Source organism: Telmatherina bonti (genome assembly GCF_933228915.1).
Source record: "Telmatherina bonti genome assembly, chromosome: 2".
NCBI lineage: Eukaryota > Metazoa > Chordata > Actinopteri > Atheriniformes > Telmatherinidae > Telmatherina > Telmatherina bonti.
Genome location: NC_136620.1, coordinates 21,021,035 through 21,038,954, shown reverse-complemented (window position 1 = coordinate 21,038,954; position 17,920 = coordinate 21,021,035). Strand labels below are relative to the sequence as shown.

General features: G+C 38.7%; 1 protein-coding gene across 1 annotated transcript; it reads right to left on the bottom strand.

Moving 5' to 3' along the window:
* ticrr (TopBP1-interacting, checkpoint, and replication regulator) lies at window positions 1–17,705 on the bottom strand (the record flags this gene model as incomplete). Its single annotated transcript, XM_079250360.1, has 21 exons — window positions 1–227; window positions 550–678; window positions 1,242–3,387; window positions 3,544–3,821; window positions 6,893–6,951; window positions 7,094–7,184; window positions 7,372–7,503; window positions 7,948–8,020; window positions 8,538–8,625; window positions 8,729–8,950; window positions 9,109–9,191; window positions 9,540–9,633; window positions 9,894–9,988; window positions 10,198–10,343; window positions 10,486–10,689; window positions 10,847–10,974; window positions 11,325–11,463; window positions 12,789–13,023; window positions 15,817–16,043; window positions 16,466–16,703; window positions 17,031–17,705. The coding sequence occupies 21 exons, from the start codon at window positions 17,703–17,705 to the stop codon at window positions 115–117; spliced, it is 5,595 nt and encodes a 1,864-aa protein (XP_079106486.1). The 3' UTR covers window positions 1–114.
* Between the last annotated feature and the right edge of the window lie 215 nt (window positions 17,706–17,920).

The following is a 17,920-nucleotide window of genomic DNA, read 5'->3' as shown; positions in this document are numbered from 1 at the left end:
GTTTGAAGTATTAGCAGATCACAATTAAAAGTACATTCATACATCTAGAAAACCTTTCAAGGGACATTTGAAAGAAATCTTTGAGAAAATGCTAGATTGTTTTCTTTAACTTCACTAAATCAGCCTCTTTCTGCTGTAGGTCTTCCCTGTATTTGAGCGTTTGACTGGTTGGTTAAAGGGGGAGAGATCCAAACCATCTACCTCTGTCCTCCCCGAAGTAGCTTCATCTGTACAATTCAGAAAATAATAGCTATGATGAGCTAACTTACAGCACAATATATACTGTAATCATCTGGCAATATGTTCATATTAAAATAAAGGTTGGACAAACTGGCTCATGCTAAAAAGGAGAAACTTAAATGCATGTCTAAAGTACTGCGACTTTACAACTGTACAACGAAACAGTTTACAATTATGACTGGCAAATCAAACTATGAGTATAAAAAGCATACATAAACAGGTATACAACATCCTAGTGCATCATAGATGCATCGTGGATCGTACCTTTTTATTCACTGATATGAATAAAAGCATACATTTACAGCTTACCTTTAAAATTTGGTGTTCTCTTACAAGCAGAACCTGTTTTGCTTCTGTACAACAACGGAGACTGAGTGAGGGCCAAAATACCACTTGCAGTCACTGGTTTTCTTATCTTTGAGCTGGGAGATGTCACTGCTGCCAAAAAACAACAAAATAAGTAAAGTGGACCAAAATAGTTCTCAACAGATGCAGAAGTCTGACTGAGTTATAGAAAATACTTGTCCGCAGTCATCACTTCACAGCATTGAAGAAAATATTAGTTTATCAATTGCATAAACTGTATTAGTTCATTATGTTTGCTTATATTTCCATTGAACCATAATTCAAAAGCAATGCCATGAATTTCATTACATTTCTATTACTTTTGTCAATTGTGTATATCAGTAACAGCTTTTTTTCCCTTCTTTAATGGGAGGTTATGGATAAATTTGAGGATGACTCTAAAGGAATAGTAGTGAAAAGGTTATTTGTTCTCAAGAAGAAGAAACTCATTAAGATATTTAGTAATCAAGGCAAGGGTTTTTAAATCAGATCCTCCCTGCTGTGCCAAACTAAAATGTAAAACATGACTCGTCTTCTTGCTGTGAGCAACAACCCAAAGTAGCTTACTCAATAGCCAAATATTTGCAAAGAAAAACCAGCTTTGGAAGCACTTTCAAAACTTGCATTATTCTGAATAAGTAAATAAAGTGGCTTACTTGACTTGACATCCCTGTTTTCTGAAGTCCAGAGGATCTCTTCCTGAGCTTTCTCAAGTTCAGAGGAGTCTGTTTGTTCAGCCAACTTTTCCATCCAGTACATGCCTTCCAGTGGTGACAGAGGAAACACATCTGCTTCTGTTGAGGTTGACTGCTTAACAGTCTCAGTCATTTTTTCTGCTTTGTTGCTTGTGGGCTCATCACTGTCCTCAAAGTCCTGTAACCTACCAACTCCAAGCTCAGCCTCCTCCAGCAACTCCTCCAGCTGCAACTCCCCTTTTAGACCACGATCTTTGATTCCCAACACTCCAATCTGAGCTTTCTTCCTGCGATGCCAGCTATTGAGATTGTCTGGGGTCACTTTCCCCACACTCTGAGGAGAAGGAGTGAGAGGAATGATCTCTGCAATTGCCCTTGGAGACATTGCTGCTGTAGGATGCCGTGTAGGGGTATATGACTGGCAGATATATGTTTGGATGCTTCCACCTTTTCCAGGTGTGCTTTTGGCTGGCGTGACATGAGCACACACAGATGGTGAGACACATCCAGGATCTTTGTGTTTGGAGCATAAAGACAAAGGGCTTTCCAAATGAGGTCTCACACCTACTGAAGGTCCTCCATCTGAAGTGGTATCTGCACTAGTTGAATCTGTACGTTTGATTTTGAGTTTGGGAAGCCCAGACGTCTGCATTTCCAGTTCCACTTGGTAGGTAAGAACATTTGGAGTGCATGTTCCTTTTTGTCTGTGAGGCTTTGCTGCACCTCGAGGAGTTGAAAATCGAGGGGAATCATTTCCGTATCCCAAACGGGCAGCAGCTTCTCTCTGTTGGCGGTCAGGCGTCTGCCGAAAGCCATAGCTTCGGGTAGGTGTATTTTTAAATGGTAGATGTTTAGGGGAAATTGCACGTGACTGACAATCTTCACCAGACACTGATGGTTTCCTTGAAAAGGTAATGTTCATCTTCAGGCCTCCACTATACTGGGTGTTTACAACTGCAGCATCGACTATATCCAAACTATCACTGTCTGTGGTGGCAGAATTACCATGGGAAGAGTCAAATTCCTGCGATTCTGTATGGAGACTAGAGTCAGCTTCAGATAATTGAGATGATTCGGCTTGCATCTCTTCTTTTGTGTGGGACTGAGGATTGTTCTCCAAAAAGTTCTCAGCAGATTCTGTCGTGTTTCTTTGTTCAGATACAAAACTTTCACTGGACTGGGATTTTGAGTTATGCCGACTTAATCTACCTCTTTGACCAGATTTAGTTCTGGTCAAGTGCTCTGCAGACTTTAGAGGAGAATCTGACATCCCTAAAAGATTAGCACCCTCTAGTGGTGAAAATGTTGGCTCACAAGGGGATGTTGCATTTAAACTTTTCCCAGGAGTTCGTCCAGAGCGAGTAATCATTTGGTGAGTAGGACTAGGGGTCTTGACCTGAGTTTTAGTGACGGACTGAAGTGAGATATTCTGGTCTGAAGGCGGTGTCGACAGCTGAGAAAGTGTTTCCAGAACACTAAAAGCATCAATCCTTTCAGGAGTTGGAACTCTGTTGGGATTTTCAGATGACAGTAGGTTTTTCTCTGGAGTCTGAAAGGTCTGTTCCGATATCCTCACTAGGCTTACCTGACAGACCTTATCTGGTGTTTTGAAAATGTCTCTTTTAGTGTTTGTGTTTTGGACAGGACTACTAAATTTCTTGGTTGTTTTCAACTGTTTCAAAGAAGTGCGAGATGCATTACTGGGTGACTCGGGTACTTTGAAAGTAGTGTTGTTCTTATCCACTTGACATTTCTGAGGAGAGGGTGACCACGTAACACTCTTCTTGGGAGTCCTGGACACTGGGCTGTTAAACAGACATAATCCGGAGCTGTGCAGTCCTAAAGCTTTGACAGGAGTCCTGAGAATACCCTTCAAAGGGCTCCTCACTGGGCTTTGTTTAGTAGGTGTTGCTACAAGAAACTCTTTGGCAGGAGATCTGAAAGGACTCCCCCTCAGTGACATCCCAAGTCCAGACCCCCCTGCTATGGGACTCTCTGCAACAGATGAAATGCACATTTTGGACATTCCCGGTGTCCGAGGAGAGAAGTTGCCTAAAACAGTGCTCTCAAATTTGCTGGGTGACTTTGTTGGCGTTTTGCTTGGACTCTGAAGACAAAAATTTCAAGAGAACATACAATGTTAGATATTTATGACATTTAATGGATAAACAGTTAGCAACCAACCAAATTTCACCTGCACTCTTCCCCTTGAGAAAAAAGCATATATAACTATCTGTAGCTAATGATTAAATAAAGAACTTACCTCAAATACACTAGAATCTGTGGACAGTCGAGATCTGGTGGTAGTGACTCCAGCACAACGGTTGGCGTGGCGAATGGGAGATTTAGCAGCCCCAAAAAGAAGATGCATGGGAGACGGAACTGTTTTAACATTGACTTCACAGACTTTACCATCGCTGAGTGAAAGCTGGGATGAAGAAAGAGCTTTCTCCAGGTTGCGGGAGCGAGGTTGAGAACCCAAGTAGAAGGTACTAGAATGTCTCCGAGCAAACTTCTTTATCCTAGGGCTCCTCCTCAAGTCTTATAGAAAACAGAAACACAAAATATATTTAATGTTTTAACTGTACTTTTCATCTGAAAAAAAGATTTAATCAATCTTTAACTGCAAAAGAGCTGGGTTTGAATAAAAAAAAATTGATTTAAATTGATTTTATATATATTATATATATATATATATATTAGGAGTAGGACTTTAAAGCATTAATTATAATTAATTAAAGAAAAACATTGACGCATCAAAATTTTTCAAAACGCATTTAAGTGCGGAACCTTTGTCAGAGCACAATTTCCTGGTATGCCTATTATACTGATGCACACACTACTTCTGCTACTAACTTTGGCCCATTGGCTCTTTATGTAGCGCTGTTTCAGACCTTTCAGTGAGTCTATTTAAAGACCAAAGGAGCATCATTGAGTCTAGTGTCTTGGTCTGGTGGTATCAGGGATTCTTGTTGAGTAACAATAAAAGAACGTGTAGTTTTCTCTTTTCTGTTAACAGCTGCAAAGTCTCCTCTCCCTGCCTCTTCCCCCTTTCCTAAGGACCACAGAATGGGGAGAGGAGCTCGATCCTCATGCAGCTCCACGCTGTTGTCAGAGCAGGATCACCTCTGTTGCATGATAAGACTGAAGTTGATGCTGGTTAATTCGTCCTGGTTTACAGTCAGATATAAATGTCTATTATTGAAGACCGTGGATAAAAACATTTATAAAGTTAAAACTACTGTAACATGTTGTAGACTCTTAATTGGAGAAAAACTGGAGCTGCAGCTGTTAGTTAAAGTATTTGAAGTAACACTTTAACTTTGGGTCTGTTCAGTTTTGGCCAGGATAGTTTCTATTTTGGTTTTTTACTGTTTCAAAGTTAAATTAGGGGGCTTCGTAGCTGCTGCTAACGGAGAAGAGAAAACTACACGTTCTTTTACTGTTACTCATCAAGAATCCCCGATACCACCAGAAAAAGACGCTAGACTTAATGATGCTCTTTTGTCTTTGAATAAACTCACGAAAGGCTCTGAAACATGGCTAAATATATCGCCAATGCAACTAAGTTAGTAGTGGAAGTAGTGTGTGCATCAGTGTAAAAGACGTACCTGGAAATTGTGCTCTGACAAAGGTTCTGTGAAGAAATGCGATTTTTTTTAACGCGTTAATATTTCTGTACTTATATATATATATTTATTTATATATATATATATATATATATATATATATATATATATATATATATATATATATATACACACACACACACACACACACTATTCACAAAAAGTTAGGGATATTCAGCTTTTGGGTGAAATTTCACAACAAGCCTAAAATGCATTCAAACCTGTACAGGTGAACTTAATGTGATCTTCTATAAGCTTTTAAATGCACATGTCCAACTGTTAAATGTTTCAATAAATTTTGCACAAGTTGCTGTTCTCTAACAAGGAGCTTCACGGCAAAAATCACGGCAGGTGTGTGATCCTTGAATTGACCAATAAATTCAATTAGAGCTGGTGTTTAAACAGCTGTCCTCATCATGCTGTTCACATTTTGACATCATGAGACCAAGACGACTCCTAACAATGGAACAACAGTCCCTTGCCATTACGATGCTTCAAACAGGACGTTCTCAGACAGAAGTGGCCACTGAGCTTGGAGTGTCACAGAGTGTCATCAGCAGGTTGCAACAGAGATATCCAGAGACTGGAAGAGTCACAGAAAGGCCTAGAAGTGGACGTCCTTTGGCCACATCCCGTGCTGATGACCGCTACATTGTGAACACTGCCCTGAGAAACCGGATGATGAATGCCACTCAACTCCAGGTACGTTTAAGAGAGGTGAGAGGCACCCAAGTGTCACGTCAGACCATTCAAAACCGTTTCCATCAGCGTGGTCTGCATGCTAGACGACCTGCACGGGTACCTGACCACACCACCAGGCACAGGCATCGTCGTCTTGCATGGGCCAGGGAGCATTTACGCTGGACGAGGAACCAGTGGGCCTCAGTGCTGTTCTCTGATGAAAGTCGATTCACACTGAGCAGAAATGATGGCCGGCAACGATGTTGGAGACGTCAGGGAGAGCGCTATGCATCAGCCACTGTTGTCACCAGGCGAGCTTTTGGTGGTGGCGGTGTTACAGTGTGGGCAGGGGTGTCCACTTGGTACAGAACTGCCCTACACTTTGTGAATGGTACAGTGACAAGCCCATACTACCTGAATAACATCATTAATCCAGTGATTGTGCCCCTACATGAACAGCACAGGCCTAATTTCATCTTCATGGACGACAATGCTCCTGCTCATCGAGGCCGCATCATCAGGGAACGGCTGTTGGAGACTGGTGTACCTCAAATGGAATGGCCTGCACTCTCTCCAGACCTGAATCCCATTGAAAACCTGTGGGATCAGCTGAGCCGTCGTGTAGAGGCTCGAAACCCTGCACCCCAGAACCTCAATGACCTGAGGGCTGCCCTTCAAGAAGAGTGGGATGCCATGCCTCAGCAGGCAATAAGTTGCCTTGTGAACAGCATGAGACGTCGTTGTCAAGCTGTAATTGATGCTCAAGGGCACATGACGAGATATTGAGACGTTCAAATTTTTTGTTGTGGTGTAACTACCATTGTTGTTACCTTTTGTGTTGAATGAATTTTTTGAGATGAGGAAATCAGTAGTGCATCCTTCTCCTTAAATGTCTTACTTTTATGATATTATATCACTGTAGCATGAACATATTGCATTTTCCATAAATTTCACCTGAAAGCCAAATACCCCTAACTTTTTGTGAGTAGTGTATACACACACACACACACACACACACACACCTTCTGCTTTTCCTTTTCCAGTGACAACAGTGACCCTACTCATGCATGAATTGTGTATGAATTGATATAGAATAAAATTTAACTGAAATTGAAATTGAATGAGGTAGTCGTGAATTAAGTCTAATCAGCTCAGAAAATTAACCATCCCTAAATTGCTTTACACAAAATGAAATATATTGAAAATATTTCAATCATATTTAATAACATAAACTATGTTTTTTTTCTCCCATTTTTTAAAGAAGTATTATGTCATTTGCAAATAAAAATACTTAAGAGATACCTTCCACAGGTTTTACTGGTGATTCCTCCACAATGCATTCCTCAGTAATATCAGATCTCCTTTGGGGAAAAATAATCGAATAAAAAATATTAAGCAAAGGTTTTATATTGATCATATATAGCCATCAACTATTGCTTTGTTAATTGATCATTCTTTTAATCACTATAATGATTAAAACTTTCATAAAATAATTAAACATACCTTCTTATTTTTTGCCGGTGTAGGAGGCGACTGGAAACTTGCTTGTGAGGTGGCGTTTCACACACTTTCTTTGTAAGAAGTTTGTGCCTCTCTGAAATTAAGATTACTGCTTGTCATTTTTATTGCTTTCTTTTTTTCACTAGTCTTGTAAAAAACATTAACCTTAAGATGTTTAGCAAAATACTGAAAAACAGAACTGAAATACAGAAACTGAATTTATATCTCAACATGAGTTACAAAGGTTATTTATGTGACTGCATGACACGTTATCTGCTGACCTTCAGATTCATAAGAACGCTTGCGTTTCTGTCCTTCTACAGCTGACACCGATTGGCTCCTTGGCAGTTTTGCTTTTTTTGAGGGGGAAATAATCTCCTGGTTGAACAAGTTTCTTCTTACTTTGGTCACCTCTGTGGATCAGTACAGGAGAATATGTAAAAGACTCAAATGTGCAATTCAGTTATCAGTGTTCTTCTTTCAAGAAGTCAAATGGCATTAATGCATTACAGGTCATTAAATCCATTTACAGAAAAAACAATGATCTTGACTATCTCAGACAATAATCAAAGAAGTTTATTCAAATTTTGTAATTAAATTTCAGCACCAAGCTCAATTAATTTTATTATGAATTTTCTTAACACATTTTGGGTTTGGTTTAAGAATTCCAATTTATAAGGTTGAAAAGCCACAAGGAGGGTGCTGTAATAAGGAAAACTTAAGATCTTTCAAGCAATCTATAGAGGTTCAAATCTTGGGGAAAAGCAGAGTTATGTGGATTCTAGTCTTTTTAACCAAAGAATATAGTTAATTTTACAAGTCTAATTTATAAATACAAAATTTTATTTTACACATACCTTGTGTTTCCTGTTTCTGAGGTTGTGGCTTTGCAACAGGTTTCTCAGAAGCTGCACATGTCGACAATTTGGACTAAAAGCAAACAAACAAGTGTCTGAATTATAAATCTAGAATAAACATGTTAAAATATCTTCTGATGTGCTTATGAATGGTGGGGATCATACAACATACAAAAAACTATTCATAATATACACAAAGCGCATGCGGACTAAGATTGCTTTTACGTTGCACTTTGGTCAATTGAGCTAATCCATTAGAATAATATATCCCGATTCTCACCAAAGTTGGTGCTGCACTAGTATTTAGCAAAAGAGAGGACAAGACCCGACTACAGTGGACTGAGACCTGCGATTGTAGGCGGACCGAGTCGGTTCCTTTGATCCGAATCAGAATTTGATTGGTGCATTTATGTTTCCCCAAACGAAGCAGACTTTCCAAGCAAATGGACTTGGATTCAAATCAGAAAGGCTGATGTGAATGAGCCCTTAGTGTTTACATGTTTATTAATCAAATCTAGAACAGTTAAGAAAAATCAAACTCATTAGCTTAACATCATTAAAGAGAAAGAGAAAGCTGGTTATAGTCTTACTGCTCTTGTATTTTTCTTTGGTATCTCTATTTGACGAAGACTCTGAGATGATTCAGTCATACTGCGATGACGTGTCAACATCCCACTCCTATGACAGAAACAAACCAACTTTAGCCATCCACCAAACAACTTATGTAGATAATTGAACAGAAAATAAAAAAAACCAATCATTTTCCAGTAAACAGTCTCACCTCCTCTTATTGGTTGAGCGATTTCTCAGGTCATGTAGACCATCTGAAACCAGGCTGTATGTTGAGATGGGAGGTGAAGAGGCAGAAGGGGAAATGCTGTCCTTGGCAACTGACTCATCACTGAAGAAGTCAGCAGGAAGAGCAGCCAGCAAAGCTTCAGGTAGCTGAGTACCCAGACTATGGTAGATGTCTGCAAGCACTCTGGGAGCAGCAGTCAGGAACCTGCAGGAAGAATTAGTTTTTAGTTCAATTCTTACAACTAAAGCGGACAAATACAGTTTGGATAAAGGAAAAATCAATGTTCCTCGATTCAAATGCAAGACAAAGACCATGACCGCAATGCGATACCAGGCATAATTTATTGTAATTGCAGCACTTACTCTGGGAGGACCTCATCTTGAAGGAACCTTGCCAGGCAAACTGGATCTTTGGTTAGTGAAATTATTCTGAGCATCTCGGCTGCCTGGAGACACAACGTGTTGGTTACTAACGTACAGCAAGAGATTACTCATTCATATTTTCTGTATTGTTCAACTAGTAGAAACTAACTTTGGGTTTGAAACATCAGGATGACAAATCAGTTCTGCCTCAGTTTAGGTTATGATGACACTTCATTCATTGTAATTCGGTGACAACCAAAAGAGTGTGTTGCTTGTTCAAATGATAAAGCTGTTGGATACACCTACATAGATTATTTAAAAAGCTGGTTATTCTGTTATATGGTGACCCTGATGAATATGACCAGCCTTGATGTGTTAGCCTAACAACATATCTGTTTTATACACAAGTGTAAGTATTATGAATAGCTCACCTCCTCTGCCATCTGATCAACATCCAGTGAGTCAGACTGCTTTGAAACAAAAGGTTTGCACAACTCCAGTCTCAGCACCACTTGCAGTTGGCATCTAAATAAGACATTCCTTGTTACATTCCCAACTCATTCTGTTGGTTTCCTTATATAGGCTAATATGAATTGGCTTTCATTGTTTTCTTCTCTGTCTGTAAAGCGTCTTGAGATGGCATTGCCGTGATTTGACGCTATATAAATAAAGTTGAATTGAATTGAATTGAATAATAGACTCCAAAACTGAGCAGTTTTTATATTTAAACAGTCTAAATTCATTATCTTCAAGAAAGATTGCATTTTTTTAAAGCTAATACTCACTCTCTGACTTTGTTATCAACATCAGCCACTCCATAATGCTGTCGGATTGATTTGCTGGTCTTAAGGAGGTGCTGCTGAACGAACAAGGTGCTGACCTACAATAATAGGTTAAGACAACAGTTTACACATCTTGCTGATGGCTTAAGTATTTCTACATAAGCATACCCATTTTATTAACTTACAAAGACCCTTACAGTTAATCAATAAAGCTTAAATCTGCCAATATGCAAAAATTTACAATTATCATTTAGAAACATTTAAAATAAAAATGCATATTAATCTAAAATAAAGCTAAAGATCTCACCTCCAAGTCTGATTCTGCCACAAAGAAGGTTTTCACGGCAGCGAGAAGCTGTTGGACACTTGCTATGAGGGATGAGTCTCTTTCTGTCAGAGTTTGGTCATAGCTGGTCTTCAGGTAGGTTTGCAGCTCTGCCTCAGTAGAGAAATCTGAACAAAAGAATGAACGAACATTACTTTCTCTGTTTGTATGTAGAACAGATTTTGTTAATGATTCAGGGAGATCACTAAACATAAAGCGGTTACACTTTAAATAATTACATTTATTGTACATGTATAGAGCAACACTCACGAGTAGTATTTGCTCCTCGGGTCTTACTCCTGTCACTTAACCGTCTCTTCCCTGCTCTGTCTCCCACCCTACTCTCAGTCACCTGTTGCTCAGCCTCAGTCTGGTTCTTTTGGGCTTTGACATTCAGGCGTGCCACATTCAGCATTTGTAAAGAACGGCTCATGGTCTTCATCTTTTGCTTCACTGGTGTGCGGTTGGCGCCCCCTTCAGATCAAGACAGGAAGTGATACAAAGGATTAATAAAAAAAAGATTTTATAGCAATTTTTCCGCACAAATATTAAAAATTTGACTTATACAAAATTATAATCTTTATCAATAATGTTTAATGGAAAACACTGACAAACTCTGTTGTTTACTAACGTTTCTTGCCCTTCTTGTTGACTGAGTCCCGTGATGTTTTGTACAGTTCAGACAGACCACCTATCAGTTCCTGCTGATGGACAGATGATTCCCCTTCTTCTCTTTGCTCTGGCACTGCATGCAGCAGCCTACAACAAAACAGTCATCAGCGGCCATTCCCTCTTAAACTAGGTAACATTTATTCATCTTACTTCATTATTACATTGCAAATCAATTAAAGAAGCTATCAAAGAAAGGGCACTTTAAGAGATTGTGAAAGACAATATCTTTAAGAACTTCTCTCTAATGCTAAATGCAGTAACACTTGCCCTTTACAATAGTTTAATATAAACAGAATATTTTCTATTCACTAATTGCAGAGAAAAGTAGGGCCTATAAAACAAATCTCAAAACTGAAGTATCAGCAGGTATATTGTGCAATTAGCAAAAAAAGGAATAGCGTATAGTAAAGGAAATGTGAGAAATAAAACTGTAGTACCTCAATGACTCCATCAAATGAGAGCTCACTCCTGAATGATCTGACTGAGGAAACCAAGTTTCCAAGATGCTTGTTGTCACTGGGCTATGGCTAAATTCCTGCTGAGCCCACTCAGGAATTGGATGATCATTGAATTTATCTGAGGAATTAACATAAGCAAAGACGTGATAAATAATCTAACTGTGCAGATAAAAAAAAGTCTAGCTAAAATCTTATACACTTCATTCCCTTTTTACTAGATACTTTTTGCTGCCTCTTGGCTAGGACTCCCTTGAAAAAGAGGTTTTTAATCTCAATAGGACTTTCCTGGTTGAATAAGGGAAATAAAAAATAATTTAGTACTGTTACAAGTGAAAATGGGGTGCTGAAACTCTGTAATATGCATGTTGCACTTTTGAAAAATAAAAATTCAAGTAAAAAGATATGTTTGCAGGCATTCAAACCTTTTTTCAGACTTAAAATAATTTTCCAGGTTTCAAAACTTTATTTCAGGTTTTCAATTTTCAATAGCGGACTTTCAAGCTTTCAAAAAATATTTTTCCTGTCTCCAATTATGGCAGGATTCATTCATTCATTCAGTCATTCATTATCCTAACTGCTTCATCCGAAAAAGGGTCACGGGGAGGCTGGAGCCTATCCCAGCAGTCTTTGGTCTCGCCAGTCCATCACAGGGCCACACAGAGACAACTCCTCACACTCACTCCTATGGGCAATTTAGAGTAACCAATCGACCTGACATGCATGTCTTTGGATTGTGGGAGGAATCCGGAGTACCCGGAGAGAAGCCATGCATACACAGGGAGAACATGCAAACTCCACACAGAAAGGCCACTGATCAAACCTTGCACCAGCCGAGGATCAAATCAGCAACCATCTTGCTGTGTGGCCACAGTGCTAACCACCATTCTGCCCTATGGCAGGATTCTCATCCCATAGTCAACTGACTCTTTAATATTAAGAGGCTGGAAATTGAGTAAGACATAAATAATTATTTAGTCTCTGTCAGAACCTGAGGTTTAATGTAGTCACTGACTTTTAAGCCACAATATCAACACATCAGATATAATTTGCAAAAGCAGGTCATCCCTGGCATACTCTGACAACTCCTCTCATTAAAAGTGCAGATGCTTTCCCAATGACACCATATTTATGATTCAGGGAGCTCTTTTAAAAATAAAACCTAATGAAAGAATTGGAAAAATTGCCCAAATCTGGGAATGAATACAATAGTAGGGTCTCAACATCAATGAAGCCTCAGCATCTTTCAAGAATTTGTATCTTGGTTTAAATCTGAGATCCATAGCTAAATTATACAGCAATTATCTCTCCAATAAAATTATGAAACATTGAAAAGGCTGCTAAATCAATGAAGAAAAGTTTGAGCTATCTGACCATGTTTCTTGTGACTTATTGCCAAAGAAAAATCAACATAAATAGTATTGTTGGCCTTGTTCTAACACTTACCATTGCCGTCTTCACCATCCTCATTCATGATGTCATAAACTACTCCCAGGACACTGTTAACTACATCTGGCAGGTCAGTAGAGGGTTCGGTTGTGACAGGAACAATCTTCTCTGTCCTGAGGAGTTGTTCATGCTGGGTGATAACTGGCTGGAGAATGGTGAGCAGAGCTGTGGAGTGAGACTGTGGGGAGAAGACAGCTGAATGTGCCAGTCCATTGCAGTACACCTCAGCAAACTGTGGGAAGAAGCAACACATCAAGTGAGTAAATGCACATTAAAACAAAAAGGCTTGAAAAAAATTAAACAAAAAAGGATCTTTTAGTTTTGTACATGATGGAGGTAGATGAACCCTGGTATGCACTTATTCCAAAGGTAACACAACATACAAACCCTGTACCAGCTCCTGTATTCTACAACCAGTTAAAAGAGCTAAACTTTAGAATAAACAATACACATTAGAATAGAAAATGTCTAACTTTTTAAGTGTCCTGATAATAGGTCTGGGCGATTAATTAGACTTTATCTCAATTACAATCTGAGTTTTCAACGATCATGAAAATAAAAGGGTGTGGTTATTTTTCTCTTTGCAGTTTCCTCTCCTGCTGTCTTCAGTTGCTAATAGAGCGTCTCTGGCATTGCAGCGATGTGCTGTAAACTCCTCCCACAGCCGCTTTGGTTTCATTCAGACACTGTTGCCAACTTGCAACTTTTTTTTTGTTAAAAGGGACTAGCGACAAAGCTAGCAACTTTTACTGGAGTTATTAAGAGACTTTTCTTGTGTTTTGGCGACTGACTTGAAGGCACATATTGTTCTGCAGTTACTGTAACGGACGAGCAGCCTGAGCCCATCCCGTTCTAAAGCACTCCCAGGCGGCCAGTCTCAGTTGGCTCTGGCTGCAGGTCAATGTAGAATAACTGCAGTAGGTTGTGGAAGTTCAATACAACATAGTTTATACCATTGTCTGTGACAACTGGCTGCATTATTTTCATGTAAACGCACACACATAGTTCGGTGAGTTAAACACTGTAATATCCCTCTGTTATGGGGTGTCACCATAGCAACGTGTTAATCAGCTGGTGCAGATCAACAGTCTTAACAGGAGAATGAGAGAAACGCACTGTAGCCTGACAGCGGTTGTTTGGCATAAAACGTACATCGAGGCCAACATGAAATATTTCATATACTTCAGCCAATGTTATAGAAAAAAAAATTGTTATAAAATCTTTACTGTGTGGGACCATGGTATAAGACATCACAACGCACAGCGTTGTTTGATCCTTACTTATATTTATCTATTCAGTTTACATCAGTATTTGCACTTTGTCAAGACAAAGCTTCATGTTATTTGTTTGTCTTCTAAAACATATGGAATCCTAAAGACATTTTTTTTTAAATGTCTTTAGGTTTAATGTTAAAAAAATTTATTTTGTTAAAGATAAAAGGATAATCGTGTTAAATAATCGAGATTTCAATTTCAGTCAAAAAAATCGTGATTATAATTTTTGCCATAATCGAGCAGCCCTACCTGATAATGTGAATAAGGACAGTGCCTAGTGGCACATGAATGCACGTGTCTGTATTGCATCAGGGCAGAACCAAACAGAAAGCATGTAAAGAAATGAGATACTATGGAGTAAATAAAATAAATCACAAGCGGTAGAGTTCATATTTCCAGGACAAAGTATAGACCTGTTCTAGAGACAACATAACCTTTAGGCTTTAGTGTTTTGGTAACAGATTGCCTATTGCAGTTGGTTTGTGAAGCAATTCATATATCAGCTTTGTGCCTTTGAGTTAGAATATAGGGCAGTTCATATTTTGATGTAATGTAATAATCCTCAAAGAATATATTTCTGCATTACTTAACAGAAGCTGGAAGTTAACAGATTAAATCACAATAATTCAGAGGAATTGCTATTTTTATTTCCATATTGTTTAGGCCTGATATATCCAATATGGTTCCTGTTCTGTTTGAACAAAATTATGGATAGTGAAGTATGCAAATATAAAACACATGAAAAAGTTATGATCAAACGCGTAAAACTCACTGATGTATACTAGCACAAAAACATATCCGTCAAAGCAAAATTTACTCATTGGTCCTTTACACATTGGCTTCTAGCAATTGTTACAGCCGAGAGCTCCATACTGTCAGCGTTTCAAAGTATCTGAATGGGGCGTGTGTGCCAGGCATCTTTGGTGTGTTCACAACGCATTTAGAATGCGATCAGAGTACACGTTTTGAGGACGTTCTGATGCATACATTCGACCAAATTGGCTTTCCACATACAAAACCACAAAAACGCAGAATATTTTTGTGGAGTCTTTGGCAGTGAACATTTGGATTTGAAAAGATGTGTCCGTATGGTTATGATGGCTATTTAATATATCCTGTGTTTGGAGTGCTGTGTATGTGGAAGGGAGAAGAAAAAAAAGTGTATAGACAAATATGGACATCAGTTTAGGTGCAAATGTGACTCAATATCCAACATAATTAATTTGGGGGCCTCAAATACCGTCTGCAATGCACTTATGCCACTTTTTCTAACATGCTCATCAACCAAACACTAACTTCCTTTATTATCTTTATGGTTTGCGTAAATCTTGAGAGTACTTAAAACTGTGCTGTGCGTGATCTAAGATAACTGGTTAGTAATCCCTGATTTCTGTTGAATTTCTCACAAAATTGGATTACATATTCTATAGCCCATATGAGTGCAAGGTTAAAATCAAGTGCATTTCTTGAGATACAGGTGTTCTGATGAAAACTTAGTTGCAACTAGGATCAGCCTAGGCTCATTACAAACTACCTGTTACCCTTTATATGTTTAACTCAAACTTGTGACTAAATCGTTATGAAGCATTTGTAGGGCTAAATTACTTCTGAAAAAAAGACGGTGCATGATTTGTTTCATTAAGAGAAAGATTGAAACAACAGTAACGTCTTTATGGTTTGAAACTGTCAGACAATATGCACAAAAGCTCCTCTCTTGTGTAAAAAAATGTTGTAATGTTTTGAGGTCTCACCATGTGAAGACTTTGGGCAGAAAGTTCCGTTAAGAGATGCTGGAAGGCAACAGCTTTCTGGTCACTGGAACCCTGAAGCAACCATGACTCAGTGGAGGTCTGTGTCAACGACGAAGCATCCCAGCTTTGTAGCACTACTTTTAGACATACTTCTGCAGACTCCTGGACTAGCCTCTGTCTGCAGGAGACCGGCTCCATCATGACACCACAGTTCTGTGTCACATTCCCTGGTTTCGTGAAAAATACCAAAATATAAATAATGGCAGGATGACTCCATGACTTGATTTTAATGCATCACATTATCACTACCCAATTAGGTTTAAACTCATGCTTGAGTGATGAAGAAATTATTAAGAAATTATTCATAAATTAAAATACAAAGGCAATATGTACAATATACAGTCTCAATATTCTTTTTGTTTATGCATTTAATCTAAACTGCAGATCAAATTAAGAGTATTTTATGAAATATTACTGTGCATAATAGTTTAATTTCCTTACTTGTAATTTTATTTGATCCAATATCAAATTCCTAAAATGGCATCACTCAGGGACGCTAGTAGCCTTTTTATTTCTTAAGAGACTTAAACTAAAGAAACTGACCTTTGTTTTGTATATGTAAGTTAATGAAATACCACAGGTTACCAACCTTGTTCCCACTTCAGGACACCACCAAAAACAGGAAAAACCAGGCAGTAGAGCCTTTGAGAAGACAGGATGAATCCAATGCTGGACTTGAAAGTAAAGGCCTCTTTCAGGATTCCCAAGTCAGATTTGTGATTGCAGCAGAGGTTCAAAAGAGCAACCACAGGGATTATTCTGCCACCCACATGAGTTAGCACCTCAGATAGCTTGTCAGAGCCAAGGTAGTCCTTACACCTCACAATCTGCAAGGAGATAGTGACTATGGCTTATATCTTTTTCGGTGCAGGGTACAGACAGATGTTTAGATCAGTTTATGAATAAATATTGGATACTAGAACCCTGGTTTAGGTTGAGGTTAATGTTTTAAATGAGCAGCAATTTAAAAAAAAACACAAAACCATACTGCTTTTGATTGAATGAATAAACATTCAATTAACATTTCTTGCAACATATGGAGAGCTACTTTGAAATTGAAACTGAATGGATCATTTATTTTGTATAAAATTAGTTATGTACAAATATGTCCTTGCAATATATGAACTTATTATTGCACAGCTTCATGTACTTACCTGATAATGAGAACTAGTGTCAATCCAGTGGAGGATAACATGGCGTTGAAAACACATGTCTTTAAGGCTTTTAGAGATTATATACTCTGTCGCATCTGCAGGGATGTCATCATCTTTTAAAGAAAGGTAGTCCACAAGTTGTGTCCTTGACTGTGGACACTTTGAGACAACAAAAACAAAATTTCTACCATTGCTTGAAATGTCATCTTCCTTTGACAGACTGGATTTGCCCCCATGACTCAACTTCCGGGGCCTGAGCGAAAGTTTTGTTGGAGAGGCGATATCTGGTCTGTCCCACTGGAAGTCCAGTAGAGCCTCTTTCAGAGCATTTTGGACTGAAACGGATTGACTGCATTGCTGCTTCTGATGAGAAGAACAAACCTTATCTTTCACGTCGAACCTCGCTTCAAACTCCTGCTGAAAGTCCTCAAATGTTTTGTGCCGAAGCTCTTTGAAGTCTGATACTCTGGATATGTAGCTGGCAGGACGGCCCGTCTTAGACTGGAAGAATATATAGCCCCAGCGCACTTTTTCAAGTCCATGTCTGTATCCAAAATGCAATAGGATCTGCAAAATTCCCCTTTTAATAAACTGGTTCCTGACATCCTGTCTATCACCTGACTCCTCATCTTCATGATCGAGATCAATAACAAAAACTAAGTTGTGCAGAGGCATGCCGTAACAAACTGCCTCCCGAGTCTTTAGTTTAAAAATATCCCATCAAAACTGATTAGTTTTGGTTAAATGTCAACCAGGTCCGTGTCAGTATCTTAATAAATGCGATTGAACCTACTGCACGATAATAAAAAAAACCCAAAACAATTTAAGTCGGCCAACTTCACATTTCAATGCTAACTACAACATGCTGTTCAACCATTGCTATGCGAACA